At 33.3% G+C, this 14,470-nt stretch overlaps 1 protein-coding gene across 14 annotated transcripts in view; it reads left to right on the forward strand.

Annotated features, from left to right (window-relative positions):
• Positions 1–14,470, forward strand: part of LOC105144004 (prominin-like protein) — a 331,794-nt gene that overhangs the window by 166,084 nt on the left and 151,240 nt on the right. For all 14 annotated transcript variants that reach the window (XR_015545735.1, XR_015545734.1, XR_015545736.1 and 11 more), the window contains exon 3: positions 12,233–12,585. Coding sequence is in view for 11 of the 14 variants with exons in the window: in XM_011052632.2 (XP_011050934.1) it covers positions 12,233–12,585 (353 nt within the window). In the remaining 3 variants the exon portion in view is untranslated. The remainder of the gene's footprint in view (positions 1–12,232; positions 12,586–14,470) is intronic.

Consider the following 14,470-nt stretch of genomic DNA (forward strand, 5'->3'; position numbering starts at 1 on the left):
TAAGACTATATTCCAATAAACACTATTAATACTAGCAGTACTGAAAAATTGTTTTGTTATTATCAATATGCTGCAGCAGTATCCATCAATGATGTCATAAATAGTAACTATATTGCCACTACAACTCTCGGGTTACAGAAAGTTACAGTGCAATATAGCATTAGTTAAAGAAGTACAAAAAATAATTACTAGAGCTAACAACAAATAATATTCATCGTAATAACTATCGCTGAAGCTGCTGTTGTTCAAAACTTTTATTAAGTATATTTTGATTTAATGCATTTGTGTTTCTATCGTATCTATTATAAATTTACTGTGACTAGGATCCCGACAAGGAAGTCAGTAAGGAGCGATCAAGGACATTTATCTGCAAAGATGTCTAACTCCGATGGTACAACCATTGTGATGCCCGAAGAAGATACACAGATTAACAGAGTGACGATCCGAATACCGCCATCTAATCAGAAGAGTCGGAATTATGATTCGCACAACTCGAAGGCCAATTTGACATCTGCGGGGTAACGAATGATCACGAACGGTACATCTACGCCTTCACGGATAGAGCCGAAACAGGCAAAAGAGGTGAAAGATGTAATCATCAACCCGCTAAGCAGACAAAAATATGAGACCCTTAAGAGGATATTGATACAGTGATTAATAGACTCGCAGGGACATCGCATATGACAATTCTTAGAAACTAAAGAGATGGAGGATAGGAAATCATCACAGTTCCTAAGATATCTGGCAACTTAGCAGGTACCGCTATTTTTGAAAGGTTATTGCGCACTCTATGGCTGGGACGCCTGCCCGCATAGATGCAGACAATATTAGCAACATGAGACGATAACCTCGACAGTGTTACAGAACAGGCCGGCAAGATCCATGAGATAGGACATAAAGAAATAATTTTAGCTACAACAGGGCCGCAAATAGCGAAAGCTTCGGATAAAGAAGATCCAGTTGAGGAATTCCAGCAAGTGGCAGCCTTGACGATGCAAGTAGAAAGAATGGCCAAAAACTTAAATAAGTACAGGATCAGGAGCAGATTTCGAAATAGGTCTAGAGAGAGTAGTAAGCAATACACAATATGTTACTACCACAGACGTTTTGAAGTTGAACCCGTAAGGCGAGCAGTCATGTAAATACAAAAAGACAGAAAATCCCTAGTAGTAAGCTGTCATTATTTTGACGTCGATAGTTAATCATTTTAAATTATTGACGTCATGTGACCTATTTAAAATGTAATAATGACATCATCTTTTTGACCAATTAATGACGTCATTTATTTATGACGTCTTTACAATGTCATACTTAATGACGTCGAATAAATAGCCAATACTAGCGACGTACTAGTAACATTATTAGTAATCAATTAATAATGTCATACTTTCCATTAATAACACGAAAATAATGTATTTTTTTATGTCAGTTTATGATATTGTGTGAATGATAAGAATATAAGAATTCACGTCAAGGAGTTTATTATGGTTCTTAAAATAAGGAAATTACAAAAGTAATTTACTAGAATATTTATAACTTCAACATCTAGCAAATTTGTTTATTTTTATAATTTTCACTTCGTCTCAGGAACCGCATAAATTCATCATAAGGATAACTAATTAATAATGCCAAACGGACGACACCTTGCTACCGTCAATAACACGAAAAAAATGATGTATTTTTGACGTCGACTTATGATGTTATGTACTTATGACAAATTCATGTCATTTTTACAATGTTTGGACGTTATTTTAAACATCACATTCGTCATAAGGATGACTAATTAATGACGTTAAATAGACGACACCTTGCTGGGACAGCGAGGGCACTCAATGATGGCACCCGTTGACGATAGCCCTTGATTATGCTGCCTGCATGTTACAGACAGGGTAACAGGCAAAAGATTCTTAATCGACACAGAATCCGATGTTAGTATCTTTCCGGTGTCGGAAACAAAGGGGAAGAGGAGATTAGCTCCTTTACCAATTATACACGCTAATGGAATACTGATACCAACTTACGGGATGATGACATTATAGCCAGAGCTTGGACTCCGACGAGCATTTCCGTGGAGATTTGTGGTAGCTAACATCACCCAGCCGATTACAGGAGAAGACTTCTTAGCACATTATAATCTCTTGCCCGATAGAAGAAAGAGATTAATAGATGGTAAGACAGGCCTAGAAATGAGAGGGTTGACAAGCATCATAAAAGTATCAACTATTAAAACAATGGCGGCACTATCAAAATACCACGCTATCTTAACAAAGGAATACAGAGCAACAATGTGACGTAAAACGTGGGACGATGCATTATATAAAGACCACATCGGAAACATGTAGACCTCGAAAATTGGCGCCAGATAAACTTAAGGCAGCTAAAGCAGAATTCGAGCTAATGCTGCGAGAAAGCATTATCCAGGTATCAAAGAGCCCATCATCACCTCTGCATATGGTACTTAAGACACATGGCGACCGTGTGGTGATTACACAAAGTTAAATGCGAGGACTGTACCAGATTGGTATCCAATATATTTCCGCTATCTAAAAAACTTCGCACAGACGTTACATGGAAAGAAAGTTTTCTTTACACTGATTCGAGCATATAATCAGATTCCGATATATCCAGAGGATATACTCAAGATTGCCATTACGACGTCATTCGGTACGTTCAAGTTCAAATATAGACTTCATGTCGTTTGGACTTCGGAATGCCGCACAGACATTCCAAAGATTTATCAACGGGATACTATAAGGTCTGAAAACTACTTATGTGTACATACTGATAGCATCAGACACGTCACAGGAACACAAGCGACATCTGAGCGAAGTATTCACACGTTTGGACAAACATTCTTGTCAACGCATCCAAATGTGTACTAGGAGCAAAACAAGTTCCTAGGATGTCTCAGCCGAAGGCACAAGCCCGCCGCAACAGAAATAAAAGCAATAAGGAACTTCTCAAAACTAACCACGGTTAAGCAACTACAACAATTTTTGGGGATCTATAGAAGATTCATGCCAGGAACAGCGTAAACTTAGGCTACACTCAATGACATGCTTAAAGGCGAGAAGAACAAGAGGAAGACTCCAGTCGAGTGGACACTAAACGCGAGACCTTTGGTGAAGGAGAGCCTGACCCAAGCCACAATGCTGATACACTCCAACGCAACGGCAGAATTATAGCTAATAATGGACGCGTCAGATACGGCCTTAGGAGCAATATTCCAATAAGAGCAAGTAAAGTTGGCAACCGTTAGCATTCTTGAGTAAGAAGCTAAGTGGTGCTCAAATGAAGTACAGCTTATATAATAGGAAACTTCTGACATATGGGCTCTCATATTTCATATACACAGTAGTAAAACATTTCAGATACATGGTGGAAGGACGCCAATTCAGTATTTTAACAGACCACAAGCCTCTGATTTTTACTTCAATCAAGATCCGCAACGCAGATCTTTAAGACAGACTCGCTAGCTGAAATAATTCATAATCCAATTTACAACCAATATCCGACACATAGCAGGCAATGACAATATCAGATACTTTTGTGGCAGATATTTTTTTGTTCCGAGTTGAAGGAATCTAGAGAACAATAAATTTTGAGGAAGTGGCCAAGGTGCAACAAGACGACACCAACTTAAGACCATACTGGAGAACACACAAGGCTAGACTCCGGCTAGAGAAAGTACTAGTTCCATAGTCAGAAGCAATGTTTTATTGCGACACAAGCACACAAGTGACAAGACCCTATCTCATGCAAGCTTTCCGATGGCAGGTATTCCAATCGTTACATAGTCTGGCTCACCTAGGAATAAAGACAACAGCAAAGTTGATAGCAAGGCGATGTGTCTCAAATATAAACAAAGACTGCAGTGAGCACGAACATGCATACAGTGCCAAAAGGCAAAAATAACTAGGCACAACGCAACACCGATCGGAAATATAATCGGGCTAACGAGAAGATTTTGAACACATATATGCGGACTTGGTTGGATCGCTGCCTAGCTCGGAAAATTTCAGATATTGCCTAACTGTGGTCGATCATTTTACGCGCTGGCCAGAAGCAATACTAGTGACGGACATAACGGCAGAGACTGTAGCAAAGCACCTATTCAGAAACTGGATAACAAGGTTTGGAGTTCTTCAAAGGATAACAACAGACCAGCGATAGTTCGAGGCAAATTTCTTTAAACAGCTGACGCAACTAACCTGATCGATACTCTGGAGGACGACAGCATATCATTCCCTGGCAAATGAGATGGTGGAGTGTTTTCATCGGTAGTTAAAATCTGCCGTTAGAAACCACCGGACCGATAAATGGTATTGCCAGTCATACTTGGGAGTTCGAGCCGCGACAAGAGAGGACTTAGAAGAAACTTTAGCAGAATTGGGAGAATCAATAAGATTACCAGAGCAGTTCCTAGGAGACATTCCAACCGGAAAACGATAAGAAAGACATGAGTACCTGGAGACTCTAAGAGAAGTAATGGAACAACTATGCTCAAGGATTCGGAGACACGGACAAAAGCCAACGTTCATCTTTAAAGACGTAAAGAGTACACCCAAAGTATTCCTAAGGCAGGAGCGCTACAAGCATCATACGAGGGATCATTTGAAGTACTATAGAAGAGCGAGAAGATGAAAGTCAGGGAGAAGTCAATCAGAGTTTCAATAGACCACAAGCCGGCATATACGTTGGAAGACGACGAGAAGGCGGAAGAGAAATCTCCAGAGAGAAATCTCACTACAAGGAGCGGATGGCAGGTCAAACCGGTAAAGTTTATAAACATATAGATGGTTTCACTACCGAGGAAGCTCTGTGGCGGTTGCAAGTGCCACAGACAACTTATTATGCAAGCTCCTGCAATACAGGACCCGGTACACGCCGACTTTCTTGTCTTTTCATGAAGTGCCTCGCGGCACCAACTTTCTCGCGAGCGCTCGCGAACCGCGAATCGCGAGTACCATGATTCAGCCCCCAGGGGCTGGCGCGACGACCGCGAACCCGCATTATAGATTTGCCCAGGAGGATATAAGGTCCGCTAAAGCGGAGTAAAAGCGCTCAAGGCTAGAGATATATCCTTGGATTACTGCTAAGCTGCCTCGATCAACGAGACCAGCAAAGATGTCGATCGGCAGAGGAGGATACCTCGGCAGAGGAACATACCGACTATGTTTTATGAGACTAATGTAAAGAAAGTCATGTTTGAATCATTTATGACAAAAAAAAAGATTTAAAACGAAGAATACGTGAAGCTTGCGTTAGCGTGATCCCAGAAATGTTATTCAGAATTTAAAAAAATTTTTTAGAAAGTATAAGTGAATGTGAAATGATCGACAGATCAAACATTTAATACAATAAGAAAGAACAAAAAAACAATAAAGTCTTTTATTTATTATAATTTATGCTTTTATCATTAGTTTGAAAGTATTCTACTTTAAAGTTTTATTCTACTTTAAACGTTTATAACTTTTGATAGAAGCATTTTTGAAAAAAATTTTTTAGACAAAGTTTACTTGTTTCTTTCCCGTAGAATCCAAATATATAACATTATAGGAGATTCCATTTGAAACTTTTATGTTAGTCCCTCCCGCCCTCTTTTAAAGGGGGAGGGGGCGGAAGCGGATTTTTATTTACATAGTTAGAAAAATCCCTCAAATATATGAAACTTTCTCATGAACAACTCTTTGATAGAACAAATATTTTTAAAGTTATTAGCTTGTAATACTTTATGTGGGCCACCCTGTTAAAAGTTAAAAACTATTCTATACCCATGATATAAAAAGACAAGATTTCTGAGGCTGCGCAATGGTTCAAGCGTCTGCTCTTCGACCAATTAGAGTTTGCCCCAAATGTTAAAAATTAACATGGCCTCTTCCATGTATACATATAGCTGTCAAAGATTAGAATAGAATTGTTAAACATAGCTGTCAAAGAATATAATTGGTGAGGCTAGTTAACATTGAAGAAGAAAGAATGGATTGGTATATTAGTATCGTTTGTTTAATTTGCAAAAATTCCAGCGTGTTGCATAAAATATTGTACTAATCGCATGTCTTACAAGAAAACGAAAAATTTAAAATTTTTTCAATTTTCTAAGGACGGAATTATTTGTCAGCAATGGCTTCAAATCAGTAAAAAAACAGAACTAGATATGAAAGTTGATGCGGGTAAAATTGATAATTAATTAAACATTTGTTAGTTCACAATATGTATATAGGAGAAGCCTGGGCAAAATGGCCGCTCTGAGTAAAGCAAATATCTTTTATTTTCGCTTATCTATCTGAGATTGTGCTGTGAGTCTTTATCAGTTGAAGAGACCAGCGACGCTACGAAATGATATATGATTGCGTTCGTTTATGTTTAATAGAGACATATAGAAAATTAAGTGTTTTCTTGTGATTTTTCCTTAGATACCTAGCTTAATTATTATCTGTAATTGTTTCTTAAGTGTGAATGATTTTTTATAAGAATTTTGTATCTTTAATCGTGTATTATCTTTAATCGTTATATAATCAAGATTAAAATTTTTCATTTGGTGCTTCAACTTGTTCTAACTTTTCCAAATTCAGATAGGTCCTTTGAGCAAAGCGGATAATCCATCCTCTTTACTCGGTATACGATTACAATGAAAATATTGGGAATACAGAGGGACAGACGATCTTTCGAGTGTAAGAAAAGGCACGTGTTTTTTATGTCTCATTTTTGTTTATTTTTTGCCACAATGCAGTATGATAATTTATTTATGACTGATCCAGTCATCAAATGGCTGCACTACATATAAAGGATTTAGTAGCTACTTTTGTTACGATTACCAAGACTGATTCTAATTTTTTAAATTTCATTAGCATTGCTCGAGTGATCCATTCGCTTTGCCCAGGGAGGTCGGGCAAAGCGGATAGTTTCTCTTTTTTTATGTTTTAACTAAAACGACGTAATAATGTTCAAGTTTTTTAATTTTTTAAATTTTATTTCAAAGTCAAGTCCTTTAAGAGATTTATGAGAATAAAAATGGTTTCTAATCTCAATTTTAATTGTGTCATTTTTTCTTATCAACCTTAACACGTCCAAGCTGCCCGGGCTTCCCCTATACACTATAGATGAAGAATTTTTTTAAAACGATCAAAATCATTTTAGATTACAATAGCTAAATTATCATCTATCTTCACTTGCCGATAATGTTATTTATTGTACAGTAGCAACAATTTATATAAACTTTTATATAAAAAACATAATGAACTATTACTAAAACAAGATGCATGTCATATTGCGAGAATCGTATAAAGTGCCCTGTGCTATAAGTCTGTGCTATAGTCTAGTATTCTTAATAGTCTTAATAATAAAACCTAATTATTAATATAAGTTTATTAACATAAAAAAATTGTTAAATGTTAATGTTAATAAGCTTATATGTTAATAAACATTAATATTTGGCTTTATGATTTATACTTACAGCACAGAGCATCTTTATAGGATTCTTGAAATACAACATGCATCTTATTTCGACAATAGTTCGTTGTTTTTTGGTTGATATAAATTGTTACTACTATACTTTGGTATATGTCTTATGGATAGTGAAGTGGTTACGGTTGACCAGTATCAATGATCAATTCAACTTTATCTCGAATATAAGTTTTTATTCTGAGTGCATCAGATTTACACAATTTAATACGGCGAAAGTCAGCGGAGAAGTGTCGCTCCTCTCTCGAGTGCTTATTCAACCTCATATCCAGAGAAAAATTAATTGTTTTGGCCGTTTGAGAAGGCTTCGAAATCTAAGTTTTAAAATATATGTGATCCTTTGGTTTAGTTTCCTACGCGAGATGCAGCGGGTGCATCTCATTTTCCTAGCGGGTTACAGCATATGCAATATTGCGCTTGACTGCAATGTCGAATTATTTCACATATGCTCCAATTTAGACCCTGGTTTTGCTTTTTAATATGAACCAACTTTTTTTTATAAGAAGGTTCCTTATCAAGAATTTTTACATTTTGCTCCAAAATTGTGGTTGCAATCAATATGATGATTTATGATGATAGTTGGAGAGCCCGTATTTTTATTTATGTCAAGCTTATGTTCTTGTAATCTAATTCTTAATTTTCTCTTCGTTTGACCATATAACTAGCCTCGCAATCCTCCATAAAAAATATTTTGTAAATCACTCCTTGATGTGATAAAACATTTAATTGATCTTTTACCACCCCTTTTTATATATTTATTTAACGTGTTAGGAATTGAATAAGTTCACTTCAAATTCATTTTAAAGACGATAGGTCTAAAACTTCCAGAAATTGATTTAACATAAGGTATGGAGAAATATTATCCGCCGATATCTCATTTTTAGAAAAATAAGAAATATGAGAGTTTTTGTATTTACGAAAGTAAAAAAAGAGTCTGTTGTGAATCATGACGAATATGAAATGGAGAGGATAACTATTCTCTAAAAAAGTGTGAACAGCGTCTATAAAATTATGCTCATGAAATTTTGGGTGACAATAATAAGATTCTATATATTGCACCTATAATAATGCCTTTTTTATGACATGAAAGGTGGTGAGAATAAAAGTTAAGAAATCTCCCCGAACTTGTTTCTGAAATCTATCAAACACAATTCTATTCTCCTCAACAATTGTAGTCGTGTCTAAAAAATTCAACATTGAGGATGACCCGATTGAGCTTGAAACGACGTCTATTATTTGTTATTTGCTTTAGATCGTGATAATTATATTTGTTTCCTTTATTTACGCTTTTACATTATTTTTTAGTTCATAACCTTTCTAAACTTTTATTTTTAATTTTTATTATTGAACAATGTTATATATGATATATTTTAATATTGCAAAATATTGCAATTTTAATTTTGTAGAAAATATTGCAATATATTATTATATTACAATCCAATAAGTAAGTATGCGGTCCTGCCACGAAAGGGGTACACATTTCCTAAAGAGAAAATGTCCAGAAGTTCTATAAGAAAGAATACTTCTTCTTATAAGTCGAGTAGACGAATTTCCTGGAGATTCCTATTCTCCATTTTGGATGTGCTTTCTAGGCTCGAAATATTTTTTGATCATAACTTTATCATATTTATCATGTATTTTGGAATATAATACTAAGCACAATAATATGTTAGCAATTAGTAAAAATGGAATAATTGTTGCATAATTTTACAGCAACATGTATGCAATATTTCTCTAAATATAATATAATTTACTAAATCGTAACATTTGCAACAATAAATTGCAATATTTTCTACAAAATATTTTTCAATACTATTGCAATATATTTTATAAAATATAAAAATTTTAATATTACAGCAATACTGCTGCAATTTTTATAATATTGCGCACTATTAAAATATTAAAATATTGCAATATTTCGTATAGTTAGGATAGTCATATTAAAACCTTTTATATTTCTCAAAGACTATTGTTTAAAATAAAAATTTATAAATAATCATTTTACTTAATATTTCTAAACCTTTGTTACTATTATATTTTCAATGGCGAATGTTGGAACACTGACTTGTATATATATTTCAATGATGTATTATTTGGCCCCGCATATAATAAATAAATTAAGAACAAGGAAAAAAATATTGAATATTGAAGAAATAAAAAAAATTGTAAATGAATATTAAATTTAACTGCAATAGATATAAGACACAAATAAGACATAAAACACAACTTATTTGTATCTATTGTGAGTTATATTTAATCCATATTCCTAATTTTTCAATATTTAATATTTGTTTAGTAAATAATCAAATATTATTTATATCTTAGAAAGATGGCATTACGATAAAATGCATTATAATATTCCAACGCTGTTGTAGTAATAATGCAATGCTATAAACTGCAATGTAATAATTGAACGATATTGTTGTAATATTATAATGCAATATATCACATTGCAACTATTGATTGATATTGGTAACATTACAATGTTTAATCAAATGCGATTTATTCCGCTAATTTGATCCATCATTTTACATTAATTCAGAAAACGTTCATAACTTGATGAAAAAAAATCACATAATAAAATTCGTTTTAAAAGTAAAAATTCGCTTTTTAGAATGGCGTTTACGAAATTGAAGGATATTTTTATTTGGCCATAAAAAAAATGGTAAATATGGCAAAAAAACACTGTTTTTGGTTCATATTATTCAAAAATTTATCTCAAAAATTTGATGTAATGGGCATTTTTCGCTGGTGGATTTGGATTTAGCGATCTTAAATCTATTAAGAAATGCTAGTTCTATTCGCAATTTTTTTGTTGGACTGTGTAATTAATCATTTTATGATTTGAATTTACCATCTTAATTTTTAACATTTTGATTTACTGCCATATTTAGCTATCTTAGAGATTTTCAAGTAAAAGTCTAGTCATGGGACAAATATGGCGGAAATACTTCGCTTTATATTACAGAGAGTATAGTATTATATATGGCGGCAACATTTGGCTCTGTATTACAGGATATATAGGGTCATAATCTAAAGATTATTACCCGTGCTATTATCCATAGTAAAAAATCTCATCAGGCAAGACACTGTAAAATAATTTATTAGTAACAAAAAAAATGCTTAATTATTGCGTGTCTGATTGTAATAATTCAAGTGATAAAGGATTTTCTATAAGAAGTTCATGTTTGTCTGATTCAAGATTGTCCTACCAGAATGAAGTTAAGAATGGCCAGACTCTTACTTGAGGGTCTCTAAGTTATCCCCAAAAAGACCTTTAAAAATAATTAAACTAAATATAGGGTCTCTAAGTTATTCCCAAAAAGATCTTTAAAAATAATTAAATTAAATATATTGGATTAGAAAAAAGTCCTTTTACAAGGTAAAGACTTTTTCTCATCAATATGTTTTCGTTAAAAGTGATCAAAATTTAAACTTACTGACAAGAATATTGTTTTATGTCTACTTTGATTTTTGATAAAAATAACTCGCAGCGTACTACACGAAATGAAGAATACGGGATTAAAAATTATAATAGTATTGTAATACCATGTATATTTTTGGTTTATAACGATGATTTAAATATTACAACATTGAAAATGACTCGATCGGAGTCGAAATGTTTGTTTTTGTCAATTGTAATTGTTATATGAATTTTTAATTTTAATTTAAATTAAAGTTCTTTGTTGCATTATTGGCTCTTTGCCCTTCTTTTGTACTACATTGTTTTATACTTACAGAGCCTTATTTATTAATCAAAATTTAAATTTAAAAAAGGATTTTTGCTATATTTATGTGAGTTTCGTAATTTTTATAAAAATTTTCTTTTCACTTTGATCTGTAGCGTGCCCAAAAAAATTTGAGCAAATTTTCGACTATCTATCGTGAAAGTTTGAAATTTTTCTTACAAAATCGTTTTTTAAAAATGTTTCTATGATTTTTTTGTTTCTGAGTTACTCGTGGATTAAATAAAAAGAAACATGCTGACTTTATTGCTCGTAACTTCATTAAAAATACAGATTCTTAAAGCTGAAACGTTATCAAGTGGTGTAATTGTCAATTTAAAAAAAATAGATTATATGGGTTGCTAAAAAAGTTCTTTTACCAACTTGTAAAGGGACTTTTTTCCTAATCCAATATTTCTCTTCGCAAAACAAATCAGACATAAAAGGATTAATTTTATTTATTGAGTTTTGCTTAATCACTTCATTAATTATATAGTGGCATTATAAATGAAACAAAAATGATGACTGAAACATACGGCAATAGAAACTCCTGCTGTGATGTTTACGGTTGGTGCATATCATTAAGATTTTTTGAAACTAGAAAATTCCTGAAATTCACTTCCTTCTTTTCATTTAGAAGTACTAATGGCTGCTTTGAGCAGAAAAAATTATTTTGCAAATATAAAATTTTTTAATATGATTGGTCTTGCTCTTAGTTCACTGGATCTAAATGTATAAATCAATCATGTTCAAGTATCTTACAAAAAAGTTGCAAAGCTGTTTTTTCTGCTGATTGCCAATAAATGTATCAATATATTATGCGTTGCATGATTTCACTGCAATAACTAACTTACTCTTCTCTTCGAAATTTAATTGTCTCACGCGCAATTTAATTCCCTCTGTTGTTAAATATGATATTAATATTCGGAATGTTAAACATGTATGTTTAATGACAGCTTTGTATAAAAATAATAAAATTCTATTTTCTTTTCTGTCTCGTCACTAATAAAACGTAAACAATTAACACGGACAATTAACTGCAGATTCGGCGTGGTGTGTGCCTTTGTGACAAACGAGTACATGCAGGAGGGAACCAAAGAGCTTCCGTGTAAAGCCAAGACAAGTCTGAAAGACGTCAAGCTCTACTTGACTACCACGAAGCTAGAGATTGACAATTTGCTCAAAACCAATCCCGAGGAACTTGAAGTTACGCTCAACAATATCCTGCAGGCCAGTGGAAAAATCGTTACCGAACAACTGGCAGAATATTCTCACGCCGTCTCCCTGACAAATCTGAATGACATCGTTGCTGGCTTAGAATCGATCAGAGAGGATCTGAGGTTGATGAATAAAATAACGCAAGAATTAAGGATAAATGCCAGTCAATTGGACATTGGTACGCAATCTGTTTTTCTAAATTCTTTAAGTTCATCGGAACTAAAAAAAATCACTTAATGTTATATTTTATATTTTTTCTTCCTTGAAAAAAAAAAGAAAGAGAATTGTACATAGTAAACTACAAAAAATTAAATTATTCTTTTCACGTATCCAAAGCAAATTTATTTAAATTTAGAATATCTAAAATATGTTCATTTTTTTTTATCTAATTATTTTTTTGATATCTATATTCCTAGGTAGCAGGCTGTCGTGATTTTGACGTCGATAGTTGGTCATTTTAAATTATTGACGTTATGTGATCTATTTAAAATGTAATAATGACGTCATCTTTTGACCAATTAATGTTATTTATTTATAACGTCAATGTTATACTTAATTACGTTGAATAAATGACCAATTGTCGACGTACTAGTAACATTATTAGTGATCAATTAATAATGTCATATATTTATTCCATTAATAACATGAAAATAATGATATATTTTTTATGTTAGTTTATGACATTGTGTGAGTGACAAGAAATATAAGAATCCATTTTTACGATGTTTAGACGTCAAGGAGCTTATTATGGTTTTTAAAATGAGATGGAAATTATAAAAGTAGTGAATTTACTAGAATATTTATAACTTCAATACCTAACAAATTTGTTCATTTTTGTAATTTTCATTTCGTCTCCGTATAGATTCGTCATAAGAATAACTAATTAATGACGACGTCAAATGGACGGATACCTTGTTACCGTTAATAACACGAAAAAAATGACGTATTTTTAACATTATGTACTTGTGACAAATCTACAACCTTTTTACGTTTGGACATTTTAAACGTCATATTCATCATAAGAATGACTAATTAATGACGTTAAATAAACACCTTGCTACCTGGGTTGTGATCTCTTATAGATATTTATCTATTACTTTTCTAGAAAAAGCACGAAAAAAATTCTTGGAGGAAAATTAACTCTATCATAAAGTTTGTTTAAATTTCATACGAAAATTATACTATTATATAATAGATTAATTTTTTATATAGGTGTTTCCTGTAACTTGTTCATTAAAAATATTTCCGTTGTTTTTAATAATAAAAGAGAAAATACCACAAGGGATTTTTTATTCGAAGAGACACATACGAGACGTGGCTATTAAATAACGAGACTGACGCTATAAAACATTTTATTTTGATTTCATACATATTTACTTATTATCACCTTCAATATACACCCCTCCTCTATCCCTACAACGCTCCATGCGAATCTTCCATTGTTTGAAACAGTGCTGAAAGTTTTCTGTCAGCTCCTTCAGGACGCGTGCCGCTTTCTTTTTCACAGCTTCAACAGACTCAAATCTTGTTCCTTTTAATGCAGATTTCACCTTAGGAAACAGATAGAAGTCGCACGGTGCAAGATCCGGCGAATAAGGCGGATGGTCTAACACTGGGATGCTGTACTTGGCTAGAAACCTCTTAACAGACAATGCGGAATGAGCCGGCGCATTGTCTTGATGGAGAACCCATGACTTGTCTTTCCACAATTCGGGTCGTTTTTTCCTTATTCTTTCACGGAGTTCAGCAAGAACGTGAAGGTAGTAATGTTGATTAATAGTTTGACCTTCAGGAACCCAGTGAAGGTACACAATCCCATGAATATCGAAAAAAACAATCATCATTGCTTTTGATTTGCTCATTCGAGCTTTTTTGGCTCTCGGTGAAGTTCTTCCAGTGCATGGATTGGCGCTTCGTTTCGGGATCATAAGTAAAAAACCACGATTCGTCACATGTTATTATCCTTTCCAATAAGTTTGGGTCATTTTCAATGGCATTCAAAGTGTCAGTACAAAGATTTTTGCGAGCTTCTTGTTGTTCAAACGTGAGAATTTTAGATATCA

The sequence above is a fragment of the Acromyrmex echinatior genome, chromosome 7, assembly GCF_024713525.1.
Source record: "Acromyrmex echinatior isolate Ae372 chromosome 7, ASM2471352v2, whole genome shotgun sequence".
Lineage (NCBI taxonomy): Eukaryota > Metazoa > Arthropoda > Insecta > Hymenoptera > Formicidae > Acromyrmex > Acromyrmex echinatior.